Here is a 24,428-nt window from a genome sequence, read left to right as displayed (position 1 = left end):
CATGTGATTCCAGTAATGTTATTTATGCCCATGTGGCAAACTATACATTGGAAAAACAGAGCTCCGCATTAAAATCAGACTGACTGAACATAAGTCGAACATCCGTCTCAAAAACATGAAATCGTCTTTGGCAACTCACTTTGTAGAGGAAAAACACAACATATCTCAAATGAAGTTCATCATATTGGAAAACATCCCAAAAATAGAAGGTAGAGACAATACTAAATATCTACTACAAAGAGAAAACGCCTGGATACAAAGACTTTCAACTCAAAAGCCGTTTGGCTTAAATGATAGAATTGAACTTTCATGTTATCTATAAATAAGACTCCATGGTCGACTCAGTAGCCCCTGTGAGATTATATTTTCGTTTTGTTATGTTAGTTCATTTGTCTAATGTATAATGTATATAATTGTACACTCTCTGTATACAACAGGAACCACCTCCACATGTGCAGCATGTTTCACATTGCCCTGACACAATAGCTCATCTAACTAATGCCGACGTGATCAGCACATATCTTTGCCAGTTCGAATCCCTGCACCTTGATGCATTTTCCATTTAATTTCTCCATTTTTAATTTTAATTTTCCTCTACATGAGCTCACGCTCTTCCATATATTTTTAATCCCATCAAGTAACTGTATTAATTAACATCCATCCTCGAAATTTCCCCGCCACGGGAATCACACCAATGAGTCTTTTCTCCATTACCAGTACCACGTGATCGGAACTTAATAACCTGTTTAAATGCGGTCAATGGCGGAAACGTCCATACCGGCGTCTTGAAGAGGAGAACGGTTACATGAATATCCTTACGAACCTTCAAAGGTTAGTTACTTGATGACCATATTTTTTAACTGTCAGCTAAGAACTCACTCGCCACGAGCACAACCGGGCGCCTGTATACTAATTCTAGCCTTTTCGTTTTTTTACCTACAGCGATAATCTCGTCAAACTACATCTACCATGACATGCAAGAGGGCGATATTTTTCCCCCCACCCTTTTTCTTGCCAAACACACGGGTATCCCAATTTTTTATTAAGGTGTAACCTTTAACTTGCACTGATCACTAGTATGACCTACCAACAGGCAAATCATCCATTATTGAGACTTTGATTAAGTTCACTGACAGAGTGTTTTATTTCTGCTTTACTTTTATAGTGTCTTTTCCCTGATGAAGGGCACATTATATGGCCCGAAATGCATTGGATCTGTTTCAAAGACATTGTCACACGTTGAAAAAGATGATACATGATTGATTATCGGATCATAAACATGAAATGAAAATGTTCCAAGATAAAATTGTTTGAAGAATAAAAACAATCATATTGAAAACACATGACATACAGTGGAACCTCTGCTTTGTATGAGGAATGAATGTGTGCACATAAGGATGGAACCAATGACCCATTGATTTCACACTTGAACTGCACCTCTGACGAAGCCACGAAAGGAGCAGATGCGGCTGTAGAGGCGAGGCAGATAAGCCGAGGGATTAAGCAGTGACCCTGTTCTCCTTGAACTGCAAAGTCTGCCTTGTCCCCAAATAGGCGAGTGCCATTGACCAGCATGTCTATGAAGGACAAGCAGACATTGCCTGAAAAATCAGTGGTCTGCAGCCATGTGTGGTGAAGAAAGGCAACACTGGTGTTAATGGCCGTCCTGTTGTTCCGGAATAAGTTGCGAGATCGACTCCAAAGTCAAATAACTATGGGAGTGAGAATGAGATGTATGGTGGCACCCTTGTGCCTTCTCAGGGGAGTCTGAGTGGCAGGAAAGGGCAGAGTCTCGCTTAGATTTCTCCTGTTTTTTTCTTCAACTTACCCGAAGATTTGGACAGAGAAGAACCACCCCCGGAGCGGTCCAGCGTTTGTTTTGAAGAAATAATTGAATTAGCAATATTTTAGAAATAAAATCCCATTATGATGCAAAAATGCTTTGCGGAAGAGATTTTTTTATAGGAAGGACTTTGTTAGGCCACCAACTCATGCAGTAGGTTGCGCGTTACAATTTTATTGACCATTAACTTGCACGCCTTACACAGTGAAATCCCTAAATTCAATATTGAAGTATTTTGATTCAACACCCCTCCAAACCACAAAGGGCAAAATGAAAAAGATAAAAGGCATATATTGGTAAACACAGAGGTCCCTGTGCGAAGTCCCTCAGTTTATTTAATCTCACTACATAAAAACCAAGAAGTTGTTTTTACAGGCACGGTTACACTTTCAGTCAAGTTCCCCTCTCAGCCCTCTCCCAAACATGAACACAAGTACAAAAAAAGGTACAAAAACTCATTTCAAATGAAAATCCACAGAAATAATAGAAATAACCAAATACTGACAGACTGTTCTCTTTGCTGCTTGTGTCTAAGATATGAAGTAAACCCTGCGCAGGTACAATCCAGGTGACTAATGGTCCTCACTCCACATGTTAAAGTGCTGTTAAAGAATGCCTTTTGGTGTCGCTAAGACTATACAAGAAGCACTTGTATTTGCCACAGACGTACAACGCAAGTCTGTGACAATGTGAATTTCCAACTTTCATGCTGTGGCCCACATTAAACAACGTACTTGAGAAAGTCTTTAAAGACCACAAATGCATATGAAGCCATTTCACTGTCCAGTGCAATGGGCTAAAGGTGGTTCAACTCGTCAACATAAGAGGTCCACCTAGCATGCAGACACTTAAGAGTACTGGATTTTCTTTGAGCATTGGATGGTTTCACCTTTATGGATACACCATGGTTTGCACACAACCAACCATGAACATCCAGAGTTCAATATTTTCTTGACTGCCTGTTCAACCATAGTGGTTTACACTTTTTTTCTCCAAAACTTTTGATTTCATTTAAAAATCAAAGCCTCCTTGTAAAACTACCAGAAGGTTGGAGACCACTGAAAGTCTATAGAGTAATCTTGGTGGAGAAGTTGTGAGGAAGTTCTTAGCACCAATGGTTATCATATTTTCACATATCCAATTTACAGAGGAAATCCCGGTTACCTGTTACAGAGGAACTACTGTTTTCAGTTATTGGTGGACATTTTCTAATGAATGATGTAGTCATGGTGAAAATCAGCAGTCTTGGTAAGGTTGAGGGTCTTTAATCCTAATTGACAATAATACACATTTCTTTTAATTACATAAATCTATAATGATGTGCAGATCTTATGCTTATGAAAGGTGAAGAACAGCAAGCACAGAACTCTGAAGACATCCAAGTATCCAGGGATAATTTAGGCTACAGGCAATGGTACTGCAAGCTTGAATGAGCAATCCTGCATATAAAAGGCTTTATCTTGGTGGCAAAGCACAGTCCAGATGCCACGCTCACGCAACCCTTGGATTCGAGGCAGTGCAAACTGTGAAGGGGTTTGGAGTCAAGACAAAAACTGGCCAAAAGTATTTACACTGACCCCATCAACTTATTTCACACGGGTCACTGAAAAGAAAGTGAATCCTGGTCAGTACTAATGTGGGATACCAATTACCGAGCAATTTACAGGTGTACGCGTCATAATCCCTTTTCCAAAAGTTACCAGTTTGCTAATGAAAACAATTTTGTACCCCGAAGGCTATTATTGCACTTTGTGCCATGTAAAAAGCCCAATTTCCTTTAAAAACAAAGGCTTGGCTAGAGTAGTGACCCCAGTTAGTGCATGATGTCCTAGCAGCCAGAAATGGGAATGCATGATTCCAGTCGATATTTGAACAGGTGTTCACAACGAATATTACTGCCATGAACAAAACAGAAGAGCTGTTTTAAGCTTCAGGCTGACCATCTGTTTCATTTCTTGAGGACATCCTCTGTTCTTCCAGTTTTAGAAAATTTGCCAGTAGACAAAAATGATGGGGAAATGTTCCTTTTCTAGAGCGCTAGATATAAAATTGGTGAAAGGCTAGCTGGTCCATAAAGGGCTGCACCAAGTTGTCCGTCGCAAAGTAGAACACAAGCCCAAAGGTGATTGAAATTGGGAGAGCTGGCAGCGCCTTTTTAAAAATGGCAAGCAGCAGAAGAGTGAGGCACAGGCCCTGCAGAGAAAAAGAGAAACGTATGTTGGAAGGAACGTCAAACATAGTGCACAACAAGTGAATCTAGAATAAGTGCAATGTACAAATGCCCTTTCTGCTTCAAAAGACAAAGGCAGGGGGAAGGGCAAACAAGGCATCACCCACACAGTTTGCTCATTCCTCTTAGTGCTCCCCCTCTAGAAATGCTACTTTGTCTCTATAAAAAATGATCTTACTGATGCTCTTTTCCTACCTCCTGCCCTTTTGTAACTGGGAGGAGCTTAGTGTAAACGTAGTAGGTCCGAAGAGCCGGATCCAAGACACATTGCTAGGATATCCTTATGAGCTAAATTTACAGGAGACTACAGCCCTCCGGGATCTACGTTGGATATACCGGATCTATATGTGGAGCAAGACCAGCATGTACATGAACATCCACAAATGGCGAAGCACACCCACGCTTTGCCTCTCGTTTATCTGCTCTCAGATGGTCCCTCCACTGATCACACATTTTCTAAAAGCGGCATCATTAAATTATACTTACTATCAATATGGCGACAAAGCATGCCAGAGTGGTGTTCCAGTCGCCACTGGCGGTGGCTGAGGCCTTTCCTACAAGTACACTGTAAAAAATGAAGTCTCCAAGACCAAGTTTCACTCCCCCTGTGACAGGAAAAAAAGACAGTTAAATGATGCCTTATAACTAGAAAAAAGTTGCTATGTTTCGGTAGCGGCCACCACCATGAGAAAACTGTTCGGTAAAAATAAAGATCATCATCCATCAAGAAAAGGAAATATTGTGGTGCACACTGCGGCATTAATATATCGAAATTTTAACACATTGTTACAACCCGAAGCTGAAGAAGGAGCCATCTTTTGTTTAACTAAACACTTTCCATCGCCGGTAATACAATACCATTTGTAACCAAACAATGTTTCACTCAGCAGAAAACAAGCCTATATGTGCCTGTCTTGTAATGAAAGGTGATGCTTTTAGTATGAGCCTTTTACTTGGGTTTTATTAAGTGTTTCCAGTTTCGAGTTCACTTTGTGATAACACTGTAAGGGCGCTGGAAGCCCTTCTTTCCATTAAAAATAAGCATTGGCAAAGGCAAAAGGTTTGGGCTCATCTAATTGAATGTGTTCTTTCTTGTTGGACGGAATGGTGCCACCAGACCGTTGTTGGTGAATGTGGTGAACAACTAAGAAACAACATTTAAAAGCTTTTTACCCCCAAAGGACCATGCGGGATGGGAGTCGGATAGGGCAAAGCAAAAAGTAATCAAGGGTAGAGAAAATGGCCAAACAGATGGCGGTGAAGTGGACAGGTTACGTTTTTTTGCAACCGCAATCTTTGAAAAATCTAGAATGGGCTTATGGGAGTGATGGCATGTAGAAAATCGCTGGAGGGCATGGTGGACGCTTCACCATCCATGCATTGCAATGGAAGTAGTGGCTATCTAGTGTACCAAATTATGCATGAAGCCTTCAATGCTACCTTTTTAATAGGTAGTCCTTCCATTCCTGAGTTGTTTCAAAAATCTCAGCATGCACAATGAAACTAAGGCACAGAAAGCAGCAGTAAAAACATTTCTCATATAGTTCTCAAGACCTTCAATTAATTGGGATGTAAAATATACTCTAGCAATTAATGGCACACACACACACGCCTCCTTAACACAGTACCTACAAACTTACGGCACCCTAAGTCACCAGAACCCATGCGCTTAGAAACAGCTCCTCTGACCCAGAGAGCAACGGAAAAGTGCACACCTATGTAGACATATCAATTTTGCAGTAGCGGCCTCATGGTCATATTTTTGAAGGGGATGCCCTGCATTGCCAATAATCCTTCTGTGAACATTCTGGGTGGCACCGGTGGGGATAATGGCGATGATAAATACTCCGTGACTTTGGGGTGATGAGGGTTGCATGTGTGTTTGTGTGCATTCAGGACTTGAAAGGACGATTTGAAAAAGACTACTGCTCCCATGAATCTCCGCATGAGATGACGTCATTACGCGACATCTACGCACTCCGATGAGAACAAGCTGATGATTTTTAATGGCGCCCGCTGCTGTCTGCAGCTACCTTCACAGCGGTTTCAGCTAGCGGGCACAGATGCAGCTGGAGTTTCTCCGGAACAGTAAGAGGGCCTCTGGGGATGGTATCACGATCTTGATCCTGTTTCTGACACGGTGTTACCGCTCCCGGCTTGGGAGTGAACATGAGTCGGTTTTCCTCTTTGGGGGTTGGAAAGGGATAAACATGCGAGCGGGGAGACTGAGGGTATCAATGGATTGATTTATCCTCTATTTTTTAACATACATTTCACCCGGCTCATACACAGTTCGTAGGGCATATGCGACTTTGTTTTACTATTCGGAGGGTGGATAGACGGGCACGTTGTGCTAACAATTGTGCACTGAGCCAATCCCCTTCTTTGCACACAGTTTGTGTTCTCTGGAACTCCCTCCACCTGACGCCATTTCAAGCCAAATGAGAGAATAAACTCGGTAAGATATGCATGGACGATTTGGGTTGGTTGAGGCCACTTTTTTTGTATATATAATGATGATGTTTGGGATGTATGGGACTTCTCACCATAGAGGCGGGGTGCACTAGATCATGCCCTTAAACCTCTGGTTGGTAGTAAAGTGTGGATGTGCACTTAATTGACACGCGTCCTTGTTTTTATTAATAGGCAGGAGACAATGACAGCACTCGAGATTATTAGAGGGTGTTTACCCTGCAAATATGTTGTTTACTTGGGGGTACTAATGGTAACCAGTAGACTTAGATCCATCGAAGTGTACAGAAGAGATTCCCTCCGCAGTCGATGACGCATGCACTACATCAATGTATGTTTGTTTGCAATGTTACATATTTTTTCTTTTCTTTTTAGTAATGGTGTTCCATGTTGGTGGAATTTCCCTCCCCGTGGGTCCCCTCTAATAACCAGGCTAAGGTAAGAGGGTAGTGTTCGACTGGGCAGATAGATTGTCCTGAAGAAGACCGACGTGCCCATTGACATTAGAGGCACACTGAGACGGTCGAAACATGTTGACCACCGCAGTATAAGGAGGAGTGTTTTAGGATCCTGACTTTCTGCCTAAACACTTATTCATCCTTCACTTATTTTTTAATCCTGACCGTGGAACCACTGAATAAAGGTAAAATAGGTATCCAGGAGCCTGTTTTAAAGAGCACTATCTTACTGCACATTTTTTGTCTATCACTTACCTAGCCTGGCGGTGCAATACTTTTGATTGTGATCACTGTCTGTCACAGTTTAGTTTGTCTTTGTCTCTTGATTTATGTTTCCCCCTCCCTATGCTCCGTCCCCAGCGTGGCTACACGGGGGCGTTTTGTAAGCAGACCCGATGATGAAGCATGTCACACACATTTGTGTGTGAGTGAGGGCAGTATTTTCAACAATTGTTGATTTTCCAAAGTCAATTTTGTCTTTGTGTACACTTGGTTGATTAGCTCCCAGCCCCTCTAGGTGTTTATATGTATGATTAGGGGGTTTGGGGTGGTGGAGTGTGCTTATTGACCCTCTCCCCTTCTTTGTGAAGAATGGCATATCAAAGACCCCATGATTAAACAGCACACTCTAAAATAAACAGATGGCACGTTTATGATTGGAATACACCTGCCTGCCTATCCCACTGATCTAAGAGGTGCTCTACGTGTTGACAAGAAGACTACAGCCTATGGATTCCTTTCAGTAATCCTACTGTTTATGGAGAAGCTGCATACTAGACCTGCTAGTAGGTCACTGGCGGTTCCCGGACTACCACTGAGTCGATGAAACGCCCTGCTTTGAAATGCATGTCCACTGCTTCCCTTGGAGTTACTAGCTACCAGTACTGCACTCCACAGGTATGTCTGCAAGAGATGTGTTTGCTTTCACAAAAGAGATCTGCAGCCCAGAGCTATAAAACAAGCATTGGAAATGCAATAGGTCTTGCCTTTGTTTAAGTTAAAGCTATTTGCTTTGCTAATGGTATTGTATTTCAGCTATGTCTTATTGAGTGTTTGTATGTGATATGTTGTGCCTTTATGTTGGTTGAATTGTAATTGTTATGTGTGTAGTTGTTTAACACATAGCTTTAGAAGGAGAATAGCAGTGTTTAAGATTTGGGACGGCGAGGGAGTAGAAGAACAGCATGAGGGCAATGAAGTATAGAGAGGAGGAGAGTAGCATGAGGCAGAAGAAAGGGTAGTGGGGAGAGTGGTATGAGGGAGAAGGAAGAAAGCGTGGAGGAGATTAGCGTGTTTTTTAAGCAAGGAAAGTGTGAAAGCAGTATGAGCCATAATGAAGGAGAGAGTAGTAGGAGGGATATGAAAGGAGTGTGAGAAGTAGAAGAGCAGTATGAGGTAGCAGGAAGGTAATATTATTTGCTTAATATTAGGCATAAGGAAGTAGATAGGTGTAGAAGAGCAGTGTTCGAGAGATTGTAGGAGGAGGAGAAGAGCAGTGTGATGCATAAGGACAGAGGGATGAGGATAAGAGCAGTGTTAGGCAGAAGGATGGAGAGTGTTGAGGAGAAGAGCAGTGTGTGCTAGAATGTTTGAGTGTGGATGAGAGTAGTATGAGGCATATGGATGTAGTTGTGTTGGTAGTTTGTGTTGGTGGCACTACATTGGTGTTGTTTAGCTAATGGTGGTTGTTGATTTTGACATACATCACACGCAATTGAAGACACAGCTATTAATGCCCACACCAAGAACACCAAGATTAAGATGCATGCGCGGACTGGTGCATGGGGGTACAGGTACATAGAGATACACGTATACTCATAGGCTCAAAAACAGCGTTGTAATCAAAACCCCCTAAAGTTTGTGACGTTTTTAGCTTTTACACAAGAAACTATGATTTTGTGACAAATTATGTTGTCTCTGTGCTGGTCGTTCAGCATAAGATCTTTACGCAGAAAACAGACGGTTATTTATAGGCAGGCAATAATGGCGAACTGATAGCAACTGTTCTTGTTTTCAACTCTGAGAGTTTACGAACAGTGCATTTAGAACAATGCTGTATTCTTCTTACTTACAACCACCATGTCTTTCATGGAAAAACCTACGTCCATAGTTTTCTAACGGCAGATGGAGAATATTTTAGCATTTTCCTTTTTGCAACTGCTATGCCTTTTATTGTGAAGAATATTAGGCATATTAGGGCATTAGGGTGCCCATTCCACACTATTTAGCCCGCAACATGTGGTCGATGGGCCTCTGGCAAACGGTTCTGGCCGGGGCGAGGCTCTGCGATCAGAAAATCCATTGTCGCACTGTAGATGGGGCAGGGGAACCATGGATGGGGCAGGGGAGCCATGAGGTGGGAGGAATTGGGCTGCGGCGTTATCATTACATGGTGGCCGCATGTGATTGCATTTTACAGAAAGGTGCTCCTGTAAGAGCACTTTTTTCAAGAATTCCCAGCTGCAGCACCAGAAAACTCAAAGCTTTAACAGATGGGTCACCGCTAGGATGGCTGAGGCGAGGCCTCTGCAGTCAGATCCTTTAGGGGAGCCATCCCCCAAGTTTTACATGAGCCCCAGCTAGTGTTCTTTACATGTGTATTTTATTTGTGCAAGCGGGACTGGCGGGGCATGGGGTATCCAATGCTGCCAGAAGTTCCTGGTATGCGGAAGAATGAGGCTCAGCGGCGCTACCTTCGTGACAATCTTGCACACACAAATATCAAGTTCCGGTGCAGGCAAACTTTTTATAGAAGGCTGTAATAATCGGAGGGGACAACACACATAATTTAATAAAACATGATAGAATGCCCTGACAACCATCATTTTGGTGGCCCTGGAAAAGAGGGAGCAGCGCGGAGCCCACTGCCCCCCACCCTTGCAACATCCGTCTCATGCAGACGGGGCTCAATATTTGCTCCGCCATGAACTAAATAGTGGAGGGAGCAACTGAACCTTGTTGCCCCCTAGCATGAATGCAGGCTCACCCAAATGCCACGTTCTCTGGCTCCGAGAGCCGATCTTGAGCACAGCACTATGCCCGAGGCAAAGAGCTGCGGAGGGGTAGCCTTGCGCCGCCTGCCCCCACCACGCCACTTTCAGCCCAGGTGGGCTGGTGCCCCGGTCCAACTCACCTGGAATACAGTCATGGAGGGAGTCACGGGACACTTGCCTCCCCCTCCCCAACTGCGCAGCCACAAGTCCTCGAGGATGCCGGCAGTAAGGAATGCCCTTGGCCAGGAGCAAAGTGGGGAAATGCGCAGCACTGGGGAAGGGGATCTCGCCTCTCCAAACCTCGCCCCACGAATGCCGCTTCGTTGTCCGCACGGGCCACAACCTGTTAAATTATATTCTCCTCTCCAAAGCGTACCCCGCTACCTAACGCGCCCACATGACACCAACAGGGGGATAAGTCCTGTGCGAAACCATTACCCAAGTTAATGTCTCTCTCTACAGCCCTCCTAATGTTGAGAGTGAATGGGCCCTGTTGGGATCCCAAATCGTGACAAGCCCGTCGTCATGTGCTCGGTGGTGAACAGTCACCCCACTGAGCTGGCCTGCAGACTGAAATATCACCCAACTGCCGTGACATTGTCCCCGCGATGCCGAGACTCAGATCGAATCAAGGTTGCTGTGGTTCGCTGAACGGGGGCTCGACATCGCGCACCCCAACACTTCCCAACGCTGCCCCAGCGTGCTGAAGGCTGGGGCAAAGGCTCCAAAGACTCCTGACGCACAGTGGAGGGCCCGGGTGCTCGCGTGAGCCTCTCCCTTCGCAGTAATGCGCCCGCAGTATCACCCCCGCCCTAACAAGCCATGAAAGTGTAGGAGAATGGGGGGAGGATCGGCAGGCGACCCCCTAGGACCTCCCGTTCCGTCTGGAGGCCCCAGCCGCAGCTATGCGACCAAGAGCCCGCCTGAGCCTAATGCGTCTCCTGGTCGGCAGCTCACTGTATGCTGATCGGAGGGGAGGGGGGGGTGAACGGGACGCCTAACACCGCACGAGGGGGAGCTGCACCTAACTTCCCCGCGGACAACAGCCCCCTGCGGCACATTAAAACAAGAGCGGCCGTGCTGAAAATGACAAAGAAAGAGCGCGGTGTCCCTGAAGCGGGCACTGCGCCCCGAATCAAAGTAAAAAGAAGTAAATAAACGGAGTGCGGTGTCCCTAAAGTGGGCGTAAACAAGCATTCAAAAAATAAAAAAGCAAGGCACATTAAAACAAGCGCGGTCGAGACGGCCTGCTCTCAAAATGATAAAGAAAAAGTGCAAGTGCTTCCAGACTTATAGAGCATAGCGTGTAAGTCCGCGAGTGAGTGATCTTATCCCAGTGGGCGGGGCCAAAAGTGGACAGGGCGGTAACAAGGTGGGACAAAGAAGTCTCCTTTTCAATCGTGAGCCAGCATTTAGCATGGAGGATGACGCCAGTGAATGAAAATGATGGGCGGAGCTTCAAGTCTGTCTCCAAAAGCTTTGGAATCCGTATTGATTCCAAGAAGCCCTCGCATGTCGAGACCTAAAAAAAGCAGTATTGGAAGTGTAAAATCAAGAGCATAGGGACAGTGTTCTTGGGTATAATAGGGGGTGGAGCACCATTGGCATGGGCATTGGTGCAGAGGCAGGGCTACTAAGAGGAAAATATCACAGAAATATTTTGTGCCTTCCATCTATGGTTAACTGCACAGGACCGTGTTTTGTTCAACTACACTATCTGATTTCAAACCATTGATTGAAGACAATAAACAGACAGAATGTGGTAAGCTTAAAACATTTTTTAAACGGTCAAAGAACATACCACACGGTCAGTGCACTGCTGGAGACACCCATGGACCACGCATAGTATTTGGCTTTAATGGAGCGGCTCAAATGGCCAGGGACCCAACAGCTCCCTCGCATTCTACTTACTTACAACTTTATCAACACCCACGCACTGAAGGGATAGAAGGAATCGACAAAAGGAAAGGGGACAGGAAAGATAAAACTGGTAAATTACCTAAAAAGAGACACAGAAAGAGATATTAAGAGTTTTATTTCTCTATGTTTTCCTCCTCCTTTTTCTCGTTTTCTACCCCTTGTCCAAGCGCAGCCCATTTTCTGTCATTGCTTTCCCTTTTCCATTTCAATACCCTTGAATGATTCACATTCTTTCACCTTTCCTCATTTTTCCCCTTCTGAGGTGTGTCCCCTTTTGCCAGTTATATACCTCCTGTCCTCTCCCCATCCTCCTTTAATTCTGCCTCTTCAATTGCAGGAATATTGGTGAAGAATATGTTACTTACCTTCGGTATGATCTTTTTTTAACAACCTGCAGGTTCTAAATCTCATGAATCTCCCCAGATGGATCTTAGAAACATGAAAGAATTCCTATGCGCCTGTGGGTGGTGCAGTGGCCTCAAATCGACATTGGTACCGTCCCTATTAGAGGAGGCGAGATTGCCAAATGTGATAGACACGCAGTGCACAAAAAGTAACCTGGAACCATATTAAACATACAACACTCCTCAGAATGGGAAGTAGGAAGGTCAATGAGAAATCTGGAATTTTTAGGTAGATAGAGGATCCTTCAGAAATACTCTTAGTGGTGGTGGAGGAGGCAGAGGAGGAACCTTCTCCTTAGGCCGCTTGGGAGGCAAGATGGGCACAGAATGGTCAAATGGAGAGACTTCCTCACAGGCAAGCCTCTGTTTTTTTGGGTAAAGTCTTTTCAGAGGCTGAGATCTTTCAAGTAGGTGGATGGATAAGGATCGTCCCCTGGCATTGGTCCAGCTCCTGCTGTAGCCTCTCGAGAAGAGGGTGTTCCTCGACACCAGCCTGAAAACAATCTGAGTCAGTCCAAACATCCCTGAAAGGGAACAACATATCCAACAAGAATCTAGCAATAAAAATATCAGTAAAATAAAGAACGACACACTCAAAACCATGTAGACAGAGGTTGAATAACCCCATGGTTTGAATATGCTACTTACCAGTATGCATCTGTTCTTGGCATGTAGGGCTGCTGACATTCATATCTATAGCATAGATCGCCGCCTAGTGTTGGGTCCGGATGATTGCACATTGTTGCCCTGGAAGAGTCTTCGAAGTATCACGAGATAGGTGGCTCCTCCCCTGGACTACAATGCGCATGGGCATCGACTTTTAGCCATTGTGGCGAAGATGGAGTGTAACAGTGTGAGCGATGGAGGAGCTTCGCGTGCATCTAAGATGGCCGCGTGAGCACAGGGCTCCCGAGACCCTCGCTGCCTCCCGCATCTATCCTGTCTCTAATCCTGAAACAGACGACGGGTTCTGATAGAGATCACCCTACTGATGCGAAATCTCTTTTCGGGAGTCGATTTGGACGCCGAGGTCCGGACTTACTCCACCTTGCAACTCCGGGGCCTACTACGTACGACCGACCGGGGCTTTGAGTCCCCGAGGTACCCAGGTGGCAATTGAACAACAACGGCTGGTGGGTCGAGGCCGCCGCCCCTGTGGTACTTTCGGTTTCGTTCTTGGCCTTTGTCTACTGGGACTTGTATCCCGCTGGTGATACTGCTTGCACTCTGCTATTGGCCAGAAGTTTGGCTTCTACCCTCGTCCCTGGACTTTACAAGTTAATTGTGTGGGGAGCCATTCTAACCAGGTCCCAAAGGCTCCGCCGGGGCTCGCAGCTCGATATGGCTAACAAGCCGGAGAGCGAGAAGCGAGCTCTCAAGGCGTCGCAGCGAGGAGGTGTCTCCCAATCTAACACTATGGACCGCTTTACCCGCCCGAAAGGATCCCCCGGTGATACGGGTAAAGCTTTGACTGAGAGCGGGAATGGCTCTCCGGCGGCGGAAGACCCAACGTTGAGGGACGTAATGGGCGCCATTGCAAGCATGAAGACGGCCATGAGTCAGCAATATGATGTGCTAGCTTCGAAAATCGACACTGTGGCGATAGACGTCAACTTAATTAGGACTGACTTGGCTAAGACTAATGAGCGGGTCAAGTCCCTGGACATTAAGACGGCCAGCCTTACGACCGATGTTGCCGATCTCCAGACCGAAGTACGTAACCTCCGCACATTCAATGACAACTAAGCCCGGCGGCTGGAGGACTTTGAAAGCCGGGCCAGGCGCAATAATGTGCGCATTGTCGGGGTTCCAGAGAAGCCCACCGAACTTTCTATGGATCTGTTGGTGGAGGATCTTGTTCTGAATCATTTGGCACCCAAAGGACTGAGTAATTTCTTCACGGTCGAACGCGCTCATCGTGTCCCCGGTGGGAAGCCTAAAACTGGGGCGGCACCGCGGCCTATTATTGCCCGCATCTTTAACTTTCGAGATAGGGATGCCATCCTTCAGGCCTCGCGGATCAGCGGCCCCACGAAGTTTGAAAACGCATCGATTAGCTTCTACCCGGACTTCACGCAGGCAGTGCAGAAACAACGCATGGGTTTTCTGGGTGTGAAGCGGCGGCTCAGAGACATGGGACTGAGGTATGCCATGCTTTTTCCGGCCCGATTGAGAATCGAATACGAGGAACGTGCGCTTTTCTTTGACCGGCCGGAGATCGCCAGCGATTGGCTTGACACTCTACCAGTGAATAGAGACCGTTCGGAACAATCGAGGGGTGCTGAAGGTGGCACGGAGGGACAGGAGGAGTGAGGACTCATCGGCGAGTGTGTTCCTTGAACTTTCAGTAGTGGTGAACGGTTTATTCAGTGCAATATAATTCCCGGGGGTGGCGGGGAATCGGGACTCGTCCTCCTCTATGGGGTCTCTTCTCTCTTTTTTTAGATTAGTTCTTATGGGGCGACAGGCACACTGCAAGTTGGGGTGGATTTCAGGTCTAACGCAGGGGTGCAGGGTGGGGGGTGTGTGTTTGGGGTCTCATTGGGGGCAGAGGGGGGGTCTTTGTTACTTTCTGGTTTATTTCGAGGCTACACACTGCTTTGTGCTTTGTTTTTGATGTCTGTTTCCTTTTGGAGGGGGTGGCATCTTCCTTTCCGGGATGGAGGGTAAGGGGTGGAGGGTGTTGAGTTGGAATGTCAATGGTCTGGGGGACAGGATAAAACGGGGGATAGTGCTACAATATCTGAAACCTCTTTCCCCAGATGTAGTGTTGCTGCAGGAAACGCATCTGATCGGAAACACCTTCCATGCATTGAATAGACGGGGCTATCGCCTAGTGGCGCACTCCGGATTCACTACTGGGTCGAGGGGGGGCTGGTATTCTTGTCAGGACCTCCCTCCCCCTTGAAATAGACAATACGGTGTTAGACGACAGGGGCCGCTATGCGGCTATCACGGGCAGATGGGAAGGGAAGACTGTTTCCATGATTTCTGCATATGTCCCCCCGGGATTGCAATACACAACCTTCTCTGATCTGGGGAGGATGGTGCTGGATCTCCCGGAGGGTATGTTGGTTGTAGGTGGCGATTTTAACTCTGTGGTTAGCGGCAGGGAGGACCGCAGCCCCCCCAGGGATCTCCCGAGGTCGCAATCTTGGTTGGGTACCTTCCTGGACACACTGGGCCTGGTGGATAGTTGGAGGCAGTTGCACCCCGGACAAGCACAGTTTACCTTCCATTCTGGAGCGCATGGGAGTCTCTCGAGGCTTGATTATATGCTTGTTCCGGCGGCACGGATGACCTCTGTGAGGGAGGTTCGCCACCTGGCCAGGGGGATTTCGGACCACTCTCCGCTTTGGCTTACTATTGATGTCCAGATGGGTGCTGCAGGCCGTGTGGCTCCGATCACCCCCTGGCATCTCCGTAGTCCAAAGATTAGGGCTGGAATAGTGAAATGCATGGAGCACTACTTTGTTGAGAATGAAGGGTCGGTGTCCTCCGCTATCTCCCTGTGGGAGGCCTACAAGACGGTGGTCCGGGGTCAGGCCTTGTCCCTGATTGCCAGTGCGAAGAAAGATAAGAATGCGGAGGTGGTTCGTTTGGAGAGTGAAATCACGGTGCTGGAAGATGAGTTGCAGTCTGGGGTCACTCAGGAAGGGCTGCATGCTCTAGCCCTTAAACAGGCTGATTATAGGGCTCTGGTGACGGATGCGGCCAAGGCAATGAGTCGTGAACAACAGGGGCGTTTGTAGGACGTTGGTGACAAAGCCGGGAAATTGATTGCCTGGCTGGATAAGAGGGATAGGCTGAATCGGGTGGTGCCTGTTGTTGAAAGAATGGATGGGGAGCGGGTTGTGGACCCTGTTGAGATAGTAGACGCCTTTGCCCACCATTTCCGGAGGGTTTACGCGCCGGTCTCCGACCGACCGGAGGAGGACTCGCATTTATTGCTAAGAGACATTGCGTTGCCTAGCCTGTCTGACTCCGACAAGGAGCTCATGGAGGCGGATTTTTCCGCCGATGAAATAGCGCTCGCTATCCGCTCCATTCGCTCCGGGAAAGCGACGGGACCGAATGGTATCCCGATCGAACTGTACAAGTTGTGTCCCGATAAAATGGCGCCGCACCTTCGTCGAATGTTCAATGAGTCGCGAGAGGTTGGCTCCCTCCCCCGAGATCAGAGGCTTGCGTCCATTGTTGTTATTCATAAGGATGGGAAGCCCCGTGACCAATGTGCCTCGTATAGACCGATATCACTCTTAAATGTTGAACCTAAGATCTTGGCGAAACTTTTGGCGAATCGACTGATAAAGGTCATTAGCGACCTGGTACACCCGGATCAATCCGGGTTTATTCCCCATCGTAACACCGCGTTAAACCTGCGCCGTCTTCACGGCGTATTGGCGAGGGCGGGGTCGTTACGTGAGCCGGCCATCTTGGTTTCCTTGGATGCCTCGATGGCGTTTGATACGGTGGAATGGCCATATCTGTGGGCTGCCCTTGCTAAATTTGGGTTTGGCCCCGGTTTTATTGGATGGGTTAAGCTCCTCTATGAGCAACCGCTGGCGCAGGTAGTAGTTAATGGTAGGGTGTCCGACTCATTTGTGCTTGGGAGGGGCACGCGGCAGAGCTGTCCTTTATCGCCATTGCTTTTCGCGCTCGCCCTGGAGCCCCTTGCTGCATGGCTCAGATGGGAACCGTCGCTTAAGGGTATACGCTGGTCCCCGGAATTTGAAGATCGCATATCGTTATACGCGGACGATATTCTGTTATATCTCACTCCCCCCCGTAAATCGTTAGGGGTCCTTTTTGATGTGTTGAATTCCTTCGGTAGAAACTCTGGACTCGTGATCAACTGGGCTAAGTCCTCCATCTATTCACTGACTGGGGAGCTGCCCCCCTTGCCACATGTCTGTCCGATACCGATTTCGCATGCTGGTTTCAGGTATCTGGGGATCTACATCTCGCTGGACTCTACCGTACGGTATGAAAACAACTTACTTCCCCCGCTCCGGCGGCTGAGGTCTGATGTACACGCGTGGTGTGGCCTGCCCTTTTTAAGATGATGTCTCTTCCCCGTTTCTTGTATGCTATTCAAAACACACTCGATCTTGTGCCCGCTAGTTACTTTTGCTAGATTGAGAGCCTCCAGAGGAAGCTCGTGTGGGGCGGGCGATCTCGCATTGCTTTCGCGAAGTTAACTTTGCCATGGTATGACGGGGGCGTTGCGTTGCCCGACATTAAGCGTTATTACTGGGCGTCCCAGATTAGTGCCATCAATCACGCGATGTATGGCCCCATCCCGAATCCCGCATTCGAGATGGACAAATGGCTGTTGCCAGGTGGTGACTATAACAGGGCGCTCTACTCCAGCTCGGCTCGAACGGCTCTTACTGGACCCACTGGGGTCGCAGTGCGAGTGTGGGAAAACGCGACTGCTGCGACGGGATGGTCTGATCGATTGACTAGGGCTGCCCCGCTTTACGCGACTGAGAGATTGGGCAACCTTTGGTCAACGAAGGGTTTCGAAAAGTGGGACCTCATAGGTATAAGCAGAGTTGGTGATCTCTGGGTTAAGGACCGGATTAAAACTTTTGAGGAACTCAAACGGGAATACGCGTTTAATGATAGAGAATATTTTCGCTACCTCCAGGTTCGTCATGCGCTTGGGTCGGTATTTTCGGTTGGCACGGTCATTCCTGAGTCTTCTCCTCTTGAGGATAGGGTGCTTGACGGGCATGTCCCAGATAGCACCATTTCTCTTCTTTATAAGAAACTTATTAATGATCGATCGGACCTCCTTGTACAGCTTCGTGAGGCTTGGACTTGTGATGGCTTGGAATTGGATGATGAAGATTGGCAGGCAGCGATATCCTCCCCTAAAGACTCCGGCTGGTGCAATTGAAGATTTTACACCGTGTCTATATCACATGTCTACGCCTGATGCGGATGGGTTATTCAGAGGATGGGTTGTGTAGGTGTGGATGTGGTATGCTTGCTACTTTTCTACATTATATGGGAGTGTCCTGCTGTTGTGGTGTTCTGGAATCGAGTGCATGCGGTGATGGAAGAAGTGACGGGAGTTTCGCTGTTGCCGGAGGCTAGACGTTGTTTGTTGAATGTCTGGGAGCCTACTGACTACAGCACTGCCCAGACTCAATGGGCCACCCTTGGGAATATGATAGCGAAAAGGGACATAGCTCAACTATGGGGATCCCAGAGGGCACCTAAGATCTCAGCCTGGACAGAAAACATGGATTGGTGCATGTTTAGGGAAAAAACAGTGTATCTAGCTCGGGGCCGGCCCAAGAAGTGGGGGAGGATATGGCACCAATGGAACTTGTATCGTGGAGAGATTTGCACCCCCCCCCTTTGTAGAGGTTCCCGATCTGCCCTTGTCCCCATGACTCGGTGTTCCCGGACTTTTATACTTTGCTATCTATGATTGCTTGACCACTCTCGGCGCCCCCCTCCTCCTGGATCCATAGATCCTTTATTAATGCTGTCCATTTACAGGGATTAGCCCCCCCGGCTGTCAGGGGACGGACATTTACAGTACTGTTTGATGCCTCGTTGTTTTTGTTTATGTTCTTTATTATTTCATAAAATATAAAATATGGAACCTTTAATTTATCCTCCTATAATCACGGGATCTTCCTATTATGTGACGCAACCGCTGCTGGACCCTTGGATTGTCGGCTAACTAGCTGTGTTGAATAATATCGTTGGTCTTTAATGCTACCGGCCGGCCCCTGTGGTTGTAGGCCAATGGATGTATCGTTCTTATTGTAATAAAGGTTTTTTAAAAAAAACCAGTGTGAGCGATGGCCATGCTAAGAGTAAGTGTAAATTCTGTAGCCGCTACAGGCGCCGGGGAGGAGGGCGGGCGATATGAATGTCAGCAGCCCTACATGCCAAGAACAGATGCATACTGGTAAGTAGCATATTCAGTTCGAGGCATGTGGGCTGTTGAATTCATATCTATAGCATAGAATATACAGCAGTCCCTCCATTAGCGACGGCCGCCTGTGCCAGCTGCAATCGTTTGAAAAAGTGTTTTTAGAACAGCCTGCCCTACAGCTGCTTGCAGTGCACATCTACACAGTAGTGTTTAGTAAATGTGTGTGGGGTAGACCATGTGGCTGCTCTACAAATGTCTTCCAAAGGGATATTACCAAGGAAAGCCATGGAGGCCCCCAACTTGCGGGTGTGGAGTGGGCTCTGGGGGGGGACCGTTAAAGTGCGCTTAGCCTTTTGATAGCAAATTTGAATACACTTAACGATCCGGCTGGCTATACCTGCTTTGGAAATGGGGTTGCCTTTGTGTTGGGCAGAAAAGGCAACAAAGAGTTGTTTTGTCTTCCTAAAATCTTTGGTCCTATCAATGTAGTACATCAAAGCTCGTTTGAGGTCAAGAGTGTGGAGCATTCTTTCAGCCACTGTCTCTGGATTTTGAAAGAACACAGGCAGTTCAATAGTCTAATTGACATGGAACTGTGAAACCACCTTAGGAAGAAATTTAGGGTTAGTGCGCAGCACCACCCTGTTTGAGTGAATCTGTATGAATGGCTCTTGTACGGTGAGCGCCTGGAGCTCACTAACACGTCGCAGTGACGTAATGGCTATCAGGAAAGCCACTTTCCATGTTAAGAACTGAATCTCGCATGAATGTAGAGGCTCAAAAGGTGGACCCATCAGTCTGGTGAGGACCACATTAAGGTTCCATACAGGAGCTGGCGGGGTTCTGGGAGGAATGACTCGTTTCAGTCCTTGTAGAAAGGCTTTAATGGCAGGCACTCTGAAAACTGAGAGATGCTGCCTGTTTTGGAGATAAGCCGCTATGGCGGATAAGTGTATCCGAATGGAAGCATATGCTAGATTACATTTGTAAAAATGTAACAAATAACAAATGATGTCGTGAGTAGATGCATCTAGCGGGTTGATGTTGTGTTCTGCACAGTAAATGACAAACCGCTTCCATTTCGCTGCATAGCATGCTCTGGTGGTGGGCTTTCTTGCCTCCCGTATGATAGCCATGCAGTCGGGAGGCAAGTTAAGGTAGCCAAATTTTAAGACCTCAGGAGCCAGATCGCCAGGTTGAGCTGTTGCGGATCTGGGTGCTGAATGTCGCCATGGCTCTGCGTCAAAAGTCTGGGTGTGAGGTGCAGCCTTTGATGCGGTACCACGGAGAGTTCTAGAAACGTGGTGTACCATGGTTGGCGTGCCCACGTTGGAGCAACCAGGATGAGCGGCATCGAGTGTTGCTTTAGCTTTCGCGCCACCAGCGGTATAGAGGTGCTGGGGGAAAAGCGTACGCAAATTTGCCTGACCAGTTCATCCATATCGCATTGCCCTGCGACTGTGGGTGCGGAAACCTGGCAGCAAAGCTTTGGCATTTTGCTTTTTCCCTTGTGGCGAACAGGTCTATCTCTGGATGACCCCACTGCTGGAAGTACGGGTGGAGTACTGATGGATGTATCTCCCACTCGTACATTTGGTGGCTGTACCTGCTGAGCTGATCCGCCATCTGATTGTCCTTGCCCGGGAGGTGTTCCGCCATGAGGAAGATGTTCCTCTGAATGGCCCACTTCCACATGCTCTGAGCCAGATGAGACAACTGTGGAGAGTGTGTACCTCCCTGCTTTTGAATATAGTACATGGCTGTCATGTTGTCCGTCCGGATCAACACGACTTTGTTGCACAGATGTACCTTGAATGCCTTCATTGCCATGAAGATTGCCATCAGCTCTAGGTGGTTGATGTGCATCTTCTTTTGCTGTGTTGTCCATAGTCCCTGCACTGTGTTGTGGAGTACATGAGCTCCCCAACCCTGGAGAGAAGCGTCCGTCGTTAGGATGATCTGTGGAACAGGCTCCTGGAACGGTCGGCCCTTGCAAAGGTTGTGTGGATTCCACCAATGCAGAGAGTTGTATGCCCGACCGGTCACCAACACTAGGTCGTTCAACTGTCCTTGAGCCTGATTCCACTAACGTGCCAAGCACTCTTGAAGCGGACGCTTATGTAGTCTCGCGTGCGGGACTATGAAGATGCAGGAGGCCATCATGCCTATCAACTGCATGAACACTCGTGCTGGAAGCGAGTGTTGCGGTCTGAATTTCTGGATCAGCGACTGAATGCTGTTGATCCTCACAGAATTTGGCAGAGCTGTGGCTGCCAGAGTATCTATTGTCGCGCCCAGATACTGCCGCATATGGGCTGGCTGAAGGTGCGACTTCGGATAATTCAGTGAGAATCCCAGATCGTGAAGTAGGTGAATGGTGTGGGACATGTTGGCAGCGCACTGCTGGGATGACTTTGCTTGGACCAGCCAGTCGTCCAGATAAGGGTACACGTGAACGTTTTGTCTCCTGAGGTGCGCAGCCACCGTCGCCAGGCATTTTGTGAACACCCTGGGCGCTGTGGTCACTCCGAAAGGGAGGACCTTGAATTGATAATGCTGATTCTGAATGGTGAATCGGAGGTATTTTCTGTGTGATGGATGTAGTGGAATGTGAAAATATGCGTCTTTGAGATCTAACGTTGCGAGAAAATCCCCTTGATTGAGCAACGGAAGAACCTGCTGCAGCGTGAGCATGTGAAAGTGTTCTGAGAGAATGAACTGGTTTAGGGGCCTGAGGTCCAGTATGGGTCTGAGGTACCCGTCCTTTTTCGGGATTAAGAAGTACAGGGAGTACACTCCTGTGCCTCTTTCTTCCACCGGCACAAGCTCGATTGCCCCTTTTTGCAGCATGACGAGCACCTCTTGCTGCAATAAGGGCAAATGCTCTGCTGACATAGGACGGTGCCTTGGTGGGATGTTGGGTGGAGTGGACGTTAACTCCAGACAATAACCGTACTGGATAAGTTTTCTGACCCACCTGTCTGTGGTGATGGATTTCCAGACTGGCAGGAACTGCTGGAGTCTCCCCCCGACAGGTGTTGTATGGTCGGGGGCAGTGACAAGGCGTCACTGTTTGTTGGTGGCGGAGGATCGGGAGTTGTTGTTTCCACGACCTCTGCCCTTGGTGCTGTTGCCTCGATAGCCGCCTCTACTCTGCTTGTTGTAAGAGGTCTGCGCCCCACCTTTAGTGTACTGTGTTTGCTGGGACATCTGGCCTCTGGAAACACCTCTATTGCTTGAGCGACGAAAAGTACTACCCCTGAACTGCTGGGACTGGAGAGCCCCCGTGGACTTTGCAGTCTCGGTGTCTTTCTTTGTTTTTTCCAGGGTGGTATCCACCTCAGGTCCAAATAAGTGATCAGGGTTTACAGGCTGATTGAGGATGGTGGTTTGTATCTCCGGTTTGAACCCGGAGATTCTGAGCCAGGCCTGAGGCCGCAACATCACACTTGTGTTAATGGCCCTGGCCGCGGTGTCCGCTGCGTCCAGTGCACATTTAATAGAAGCATTCGAGATGAGCGTCCCTTCCTGAATGAGCATTTCTGCCGCCTCTTTATACTCATCTGGCAAGTGTTGTAACAGGGTTTCAAGTGTATCATAGTGTGCCCTGTCATATCTGGCCAAGAGCGCCTGCGTGTTAGAAATACGCCAGATAATGGCCGCTTGAGCCGCCACCCTCTTCCTTGATGCCTCTAGCACCTTAGATTCCTTGTCAGGGGGAGGAGCATCACCAGTAGTCTGAATTTGCCCTCTTCCGGGCATTCGAAACAACTAGAGAGTCCAACGGTAACTGGCCCTTGATGTAGGTAGGGTCGCCAGGTGCCGGCTTATACTTCTTTTCAATTCTGGGGTTTATAACCCTGGCACGTGTGGGTTCTTTAAAAATGTCTGCAGCATGTTTTAAAACACCCTTTAGCATTGGCAGAGTCTTGACAGTCTTTTCAGAGGTGGAAAAGGTATCGAACAGAAAGTCCACTTCAATAGGGTCAGCATGCAGCTGGACGTCGTGATTTTTAGCTGCCCTCTCAATTAGAGCATTAAATGCCGCAGAATCCTCAGTAGGAGAGGTTTAGACAGTATATACTTGAGTGTCCGGGGCAGTTTGCGGATCCACCTGGTCCCCAGCATCTGCCCATGAGTCATGGTGATCCTCAGGATCAGTGTCGGCAGGGAAGTTGTACTCCTCATCGTCCCCTTCCCCAGCCTCCACATCTGAGTAAGTGGGTGAGGTTGGAGCAATGTCCTGAGGCCGTGGATTAATTGGTTCAACCAGAACTGGGGAATCCGTAGAAGCCTTTTTCCTCTTCAAAGGAATTGTGTAGGACTCCATAGGCTGTGCCGGCGTGATCTTCCGCTTGTAGAAGGAAAGTTTACCGGTGTCGGCGTCGATAAATTGTTCCGACTGCTCCTCCAGTAGGGGTTGTCGATGTTTTGTGCTTACAACGGCATGAGGAGGATTCGGCCCCGTGGACACCTTCATGGGCGCGTCTTCGACCGTTCTGGGCGCGAACGCCTTCGGCGCCACTTTCGGCGGCAGCGTGAACTGGATCGCGCCGTCGACTTTGGCGTTTTAGCAGCGGGCTTCGGGGTGGAAGTATCCTTCGGATCGACCGCGGAAGCCTTGTTTCTGATGCGTTGCAACGAGTCCGACACCTGCTTCGTGAAGGATGCGGACGGTTTAGTCGACCCGACAGGTGTTCTCGGTCCACCAGCATGTGCTGACTCGAGTGTAACAGTACTTTTTGCCTTTTCTGGCCGATGTGCAGGATCGACAGCTTTTGGAGCTCCGTGTCCTCTGTCTGTGTCGACGGCCTTCTTCGCGGATGTTTTCGGGTCGGCGGCCTTGACAATTGGTTTTGGTGCCCCAGTCTTTGGCTCCACGCCCTTGAGCGACTTCGGCTCGACGCCCTTGAGCGACTTCAGCTCGACGCCCTTGAGCGACTTCAGCTCGACGCCCTTGAGCGACTTCACCGGATAGACAACCTTCTTCGGCTTCGGCTGCCCGACATGTCTGAAGACGAGGAGGCGACCAGAGTGACAGGCGTCTTCTGTTTCGACGGCGTCTCAATCACTTTCGGTTTTGTCGAGACCGAAGCTTTCGCTTTCGATTTGACCAATGGCGGCTCCGTAGACGTGTCCGTAGCTGGCCCGGAGGCGAGACCGTGGATCCAGGTGCAAGATCTTGGGTAAGGCCATGTGGCGATCCC

At 48.1% G+C, this 24,428-nt stretch overlaps 1 protein-coding gene and 1 long non-coding RNA gene across 4 annotated transcripts in view; one reads left to right on the top strand and one right to left on the bottom strand.

Moving 5' to 3' along the window:
• Positions 1–2,136: 2,136 nt before the first annotated feature.
• Positions 2,137–24,428, bottom strand: part of PSEN1 (presenilin 1) — a 203,614-nt gene continuing 181,322 nt past the window's right edge. For all 3 annotated transcript variants that reach the window (XM_078659500.1, XM_078659501.1, XM_078659502.1), the window contains 2 exons: positions 4,560–4,678; positions 2,137–4,036 (listed from right to left, as the gene is read on the bottom strand). In XM_078659500.1, the coding sequence (XP_078515626.1) occupies positions 3,881–4,036; positions 4,560–4,678 (275 nt within the window). In that variant the 3' untranslated portion in view covers positions 2,137–3,880. The remainder of the gene's footprint in view (positions 4,037–4,559; positions 4,679–24,428) is intronic.
• Positions 6,073–24,428, top strand: part of LOC144780939 (uncharacterized) — a 45,211-nt gene continuing 26,855 nt past the window's right edge. The window contains exons 1-2 of the long non-coding RNA XR_013600843.1: positions 6,073–6,161; positions 6,921–6,983. This is a non-coding gene — a long non-coding RNA (uncharacterized LOC144780939). The remainder of the gene's footprint in view (positions 6,162–6,920; positions 6,984–24,428) is intronic.

The sequence above is a fragment of the Lissotriton helveticus genome, chromosome 9 (genome assembly GCF_964261635.1).
Source record: "Lissotriton helveticus chromosome 9, aLisHel1.1, whole genome shotgun sequence".
NCBI classification, from domain to species: Eukaryota; Metazoa; Chordata; class Amphibia; order Caudata; family Salamandridae; genus Lissotriton; species Lissotriton helveticus.
The sequence above is the reverse complement of the archived record's forward strand: the minus strand, read 5'-3'. Positions and strand labels throughout refer to the sequence as shown.